Genomic DNA, 6,000 nt, shown 5'->3' on the forward strand with positions numbered 1-6,000 from the left:
TTGGAATAATGAAAAAAGCAATTTTAAGTATCACAGTGATGTTATCAATGACAACAGTGTTCACAGTGTGATCAAAATGAAGTCAGTAACGTCTAATGTATGTCTAATATCAATTGTAATATAATTTTATAGTGTATATTTCATTGATTCACGATACCCATGATAAGAAAGGACTTTAAGTGGGCAGAGTCAACAAAGCCACAGTATTTTCCCTGAATAGAAATCTTTGTGGAACAGAGTCAACAGAAGCAAATTTACCCACTTCAGACATAGAGCAAACTACACAGGAAGATAAAAACCTTGCAAATCAGTTTCTGATTTCAATAGCACTGAATGCCTCAGTGTGAGAGCAACTACATCACTCAAGCTCTCCCTTGGATGAAGAGGTAGTTGACTGGAAATTCTCCTTAATGGCCTTAAAGACAACCTAAAACATGCTTTTTTTAAACGTGCTTTTAAAAGGAACAAAGGAGCAAGTCCTGATGCTAATTCTGCTTGCCCCCCTCTGCCAGTTCTGTAACTCATCAAAAGACAAAAAAAAGCTAAAAGCCTAGAAAAAAAATCTCATTACAAAGACTATTTCCCTCATCTGCGTGGTTCAGTGAGGAAGCAGATTGCATTTCAGTACTTCATTAATAAATGAGTATGTGAACAATGGCAGAGTGATGGCTCCATTGTCTTGAAGCCAAAGTCTAAGGCACTCTGAATGTCAGAAGCAAGATAGTCATTATGCTGCCTCTGCTTTTCGGCTCAAAAGTCTGCGAAAAGAAGTTTGCATGAATAACAGTATCAGAGAAAAACACTGTGCTTCAGTTTGACTTCACAGTACTGCTGTGTTAGCAATTAAGTTCTTATTTTGGACAAACTTTATTCCACCCATCTGTTTCCTATTGGCTATTCATAAATTATGTCAAATATAGATCTAATTAGAATGAACTCTTCCAAACAGAAAGAGTCATCATCTGTGAGAAAGCCATGCATCTGCTTTGGATAATGTTGCATCTCCAGGAAGCTTAAAGGACACTACTCCAGCTCCTGAATGCACCAGAGCTGGATGAAATCTGACAAGTGGAAATTATTTAAGCAGAGATGGAAAAAAAAAGAAAAAGAAAAAGAGTGAGAGCACGCAAGAAGTGGGAAAGAAAGTGAGGGCTTGTTCTGGGTCAAGATACAAGCAGCATGACTAAAAGAGAAAGGTGGAGTGAAAGTGGTGGGAGAAAAGCCTGAACAGAAAGCACCGATAGATTAAAGGCATCTGACAGCTTTGTGGTGGAAAGGAGTTTTAAACTACTTCAGATAGATTATCTCCACACGCAATTATTTCAATCTGTTACTTTTTAATCATGGTTTTAAGCAATGGCTTTGAAGTGGAGATTTTAAGGGAGTTGTGAAAGAGGCACCTGTTGAAAAAAAGAAAAGAAAATTGGATTAAAAAAAACAAAACAGATGACTTATTAAGCGCAGCCCCCTGGCCTCTCTTAATTTGTATTCAGTTCATGAAATTAGCTTTAAAAGGCATAAAGTGTCTCTCATCAGGACGCTTCTTTTAAATCTAAATTTTTCATTCATGATAGGCACTGATAATAGTGACAAGTAGTTTTCATTTATGTATTTTGACAGAGGATAAGTTCATTTTAGACTCCGCATTTATGAGGCTTTTTGCATAATATATATAGAAATTATTAGAGTCCAACCGATATATCGGTCAACCGATATTATTGGCCGATATTGGTCTATCACAGATATATTGGTATCAGTGTTTATGCTGTCTGATATGTGCAGATATTTTTTTAAAGATATATAGGCAGCATTTTATGTATATTAAATCATTTTTCTTGATTCAAGTTTAATATTTACATATAACATTTCCAGTGAAGTTGGTTTCAGAGCACTATCTTGTTTTTTTTACACGTACGGAGTCAGACATTGAACGTAGTCCTGACTTACAATGCTATTTATTTCACATCCACTCATTCCATTCCATTTGAGTCACCCAACATATTTAATCTTTCAAACAAACCCTTCTCATTCGTCTCTTGTTAATAAACACATTACAGTGTTCATGCTTCTTCACCTACACACTGTACTGAGCTTACTGCTGCTGTGCTAATGAGACACTTTTCATAATTAGCTTGAGATCAGTTTCCCAGTCAGACAGACAGTGAAAGGCTAATTAATCACAGCACATTAGCCAGGCTGTATGTTTACTCACATCCATTTACCTTGCTTTATGGCAGTGAATGACGATATGATACCACCCGCTGTTTTTTGGAGTACGGGAAAGCTTTTGGATTTTCCAAAGAAAGCCAAGGTCGGAGATAATTGATTTTTAATAATACCTTGAAAGGTACAGTTTGCTAATGCGGTAAAATTTGAATCCAGTAACGTTGTTTGTTCAGTCATCAGATGAGACAGCGAGAACAGACTGATGCCTGCTGTCAGCCTGACTACTTATTTACCGTGAATGATTGAGCGTTTGAGAAGAAAAGCAAACTGCGTATGACACAACAGAGCTAACATAAAGAGTGAAACATTATTTATGCACAGTAAATGTGTCTGCAGAGCACGCCGTGGTCTTGTGAGCCTGTCCAAACTGCCAGCGCTGTTGATTGAACAACATATGCGTCGGTGGGCCACCGCTGAAACATTACCTTGGTGTTCAAGCAAAAACCCCAGGGGCTCCTGGGCCCCGCGAAAGTGAAGGATTGGCACATGAATGGTATGTTACGCCACAAGAAAATGCGTGGGTGTCAGTGTTTGTGTTTGTTCACGATAGAAACATATGAGTAACTGACAAGCTGCTAACCTGTCTCAGCACAGCTTTTGCTCATTAACTTCGCCAACACAGTCCTTCAGAGGAGAGCCAAACTGATACTGGATGTTTGGGGCCGATGCAGATGCTGATATTAGCAAGAAAAACCTACTTACTTTCTCTCTCTCTTCCTCTTTTTCTTTTCTGACACATATTAAGTCCTTTGCTCACACAGTTGAAGCATCATTCAGATTCTTTCCGCATATCCAGCACAATTGCAGCAACTTCACTTTGTGTATAGCTGTCACCGGAATGGAAAAAAACTCAAGTCGATAACTGACTGAGTTTGTATAGGCACTTGTCAACTAATAAAATTATGTGTTATGACAGACTTGACAGAAGAAAAAGCTCCAGATAGTGTTTGTTCATACACCTAATGTAACCCCTTCATGAATAAGAAACTAGGCTTGGGTATACCAGAAAGCTAAAGCTGTTTACCAAAGTGGGCTTTTTTGATGTTCTTAGCATATAGCTACTTTTTTTATTTTCTTTGTTTTTCAAGGCTTTGTTTTTTTTCCTACTTTTTGTTACATAGTCATGCATAAAACAATGAGTATCCATGCTGGTGTTTTTCACTCTGCCTGACATTCTGTCTATTTGATTGTAAAGCTTGTGAGCTGCTGTGGCGCCAAAGTGATGGCCGATGTCAGTATCAGCCAGCTTACGGGCCCAGCAGTGCCCTGCCGTTCCAGACTAGTGAGTGTGGTGACTGTTGCACCCTGCTTGGCAGTCCGACAGGATTACTGGACAGGTTTGGAGTCATGAAAAGAAAAAAAAACACTAGTAGCCAATGGGTTTAGTGTGGGCTTATTGGTTCTTAATATTTAAATGAAGTGACTCATGATGTTCTTTCAGGTGAGTACAGATGAAAAACCCATCTGTTAAAATCATGCACATTTATATATTAAAATCTACTCTACATTAAAATGTTTGTAGGGTATATACAGTATATGCAAAGTATTGTCACACTGTTTAAATTAGTACACTGTAGCAGATGGTGATTTTATTATAAATTATAGCTTTTCCAGGGTTTTTGCCATCACTATTTCGGCAGCATGACCGAAGTCAGGCAGACATGGCACGTCTGTGTCATAGATGCACTGTTTAATTAAAACCTGGCTGCCTTAATTAATGATGCTTAACAGCTACCTGTGCACTGCCCTGACACTCCACCCCAGCAATTTGGTGGGAGATGGCAAGATTTGCTTCGCCTAATTACTGAGTAACTGTCTCTGTCCTGAACTGTGTCTGCCTGCTTGGACACTACTGATTTAAGTGGCAGAGGAAAGAGAGTGACTGGTGCAGTGTGTATGTGTGGCTTTGTTGGGTAGCTCAAAAGTGCAATAGGCCAGGGGTGAGATATAAAGGAGTAAAAAAAAAGAGGAAGAGTTGATGAGAGGAAGCAAAAGAGTGGCGAGAGAGAAGTGATAGAGATAGCGCAAAAAGAGAAATGAGACTGCAATAAGACGCTGGTGATGTTAATGTTCTTGTTTATTAATAATTTAGCGAGAAATCTCTCTGTCTCCCAGTATCCTCGCTTATGAAATCTAGGAATACCCATGTGCTCTGCCTGCTGTGCTTGTCTATGTGTGTGTGTCTATGTGTGTGTGTGTGTGTGTGTGTGTGTGTGTGTGTGTGTGTGTGTGTGTGTGTGTGTGCATCCTCGTCGCGTCGCTCTCAGTATATCAAGAGCCAGAGGACATATGCTGGTCAGCCAGCTACCCTCCCAACTGTCTCATCATTTTCTCTCTTTCTCCCTGTAGGGTGCCCATTACAGTGAGCCCCCTCAGGCCATGCCACAACGTATGCACACACACATATACACACACTATAGTAAACAGTGGGGAAAAAAATATTTTGGTAAGCATTTACACATGCAAGTTTGCACACACACACACACACTCTTGCATCCATCCATCCAGCCCAGCTCGAGGGCTTCAGTGAGTGGGTTCCAACCCCATGATATGGCCTTGGCCACATTAACAGCCTGGCGGGAGATAGGTTGGTCGGGCTCGCCAACAGCCTCCAGCTAACGTCCTCCCACAAGAGCTGGCACCCTTTAGACAAGCTGGAATGGTCACACAGTGGGAAGAATCTAATCCGGTTTGAGTCTTCTTTTTTCCCCCCTCTGTGTTGTCCTCAGCCACCATGGGGCTTATTTGGGACACTTTCCTCACTAAACAAATATGAAATATGAGTGCTGTGTATGTGATGTGTGCTCACTGAGAATTATTGGATTAAATGTCTGGAAACACAGAGCAGGGTTAACACTAAGAGAATAAAAAAAGAAGCTGTGATGCAGTAGTTATAGTACATGAAGCCAATTTAAGTCCCTTCACAGTGATATCACATGACAGCTTTATATGGGTTTATATCCTTAGTGTAAGTATATCCTGCAGCGATGCTTCCCCATGTGGATTTAACACCTGAGTCATCGTCGACTGCCTCCATTTGGTCTGAGCTAGCCCGGCTTTAGCCCCGCTGCTATGATCATGCTGCGGCTTGACAGCCATTACGGTTGCAGTGTACCATACCTGCGTAAGGGATGGGTGCATCTTTGTCCAGGGCCACCAGAGGAGGATCAAGCAGAACGATGTCAGTGTTTTCAGTGATCACCCCATGGTATGATGTCTCAATCCACGGCTTGTGTTTGTTCACTGAGGAGACAGAGAGCAAAGAGTGTTAATACTTAATACTAAAATACTTCTGCTACAAGATCCAAAACAACTGTCAAGATTTTGCATGCTGAGAAATACATGTACATCTTCCATTTCATTTCACCTGAAACGTCTGCCAGACAAACAACTTAACCTTGACATGAACACATACGCTATGTGTTGCTGCAAGAATTCGGGCGTATTTGTTTTTCCTGTTCTTGGCAGAGCTTGTCCAGCTTCTATTTCTAGAAGACATTCTCATTTTACTAATCTCCTCAGCTACCTCTTTTCTGTGTTTTGTTCTTTTCTTCTACGAAACATTCCCTGCAGGTTTCAAAGCGCTGTGCCATGCTTGATCAATGACCACCGCTGCGCTGCTAGCAAAGGACTGTATCCAAGGCCAAGTCAAAACAAAGTTCATGAGCTGAGGGTCTGATTAAGGGCCATAATTGAGTAACGGCCCCCTGGGCTATGTGTGGCAATGTGCCGAGCCACTTGCCATTTATTTACATCTTACTGTCAAAAGAAAAA

General features: G+C 40.7%; 1 protein-coding gene across 1 annotated transcript in view; it reads right to left on the bottom strand.

The window, feature by feature from the left end:
- Positions 1-5,631, bottom strand: part of LOC133980531 (calsyntenin-2-like) — a 136,487-nt gene extending 130,856 nt beyond the window's left edge. Inside the window, exons 1-2 of the mRNA XM_062419284.1 lie at positions 5,601-5,631; positions 5,347-5,469 (exon numbers count right to left, since the gene is read on the bottom strand). Coding sequence (XP_062275268.1) covers positions 5,347-5,469; positions 5,601-5,631 — 154 coding nt within the window. The remainder of the gene's footprint in view (positions 1-5,346; positions 5,470-5,600) is intronic.
- Positions 5,632-6,000: the final 369 nt, after the last annotated feature.

This window comes from Scomber scombrus, chromosome 5 (assembly GCF_963691925.1).
Source record: "Scomber scombrus chromosome 5, fScoSco1.1, whole genome shotgun sequence".
NCBI lineage: Eukaryota > Metazoa > Chordata > Actinopteri > Scombriformes > Scombridae > Scomber > Scomber scombrus.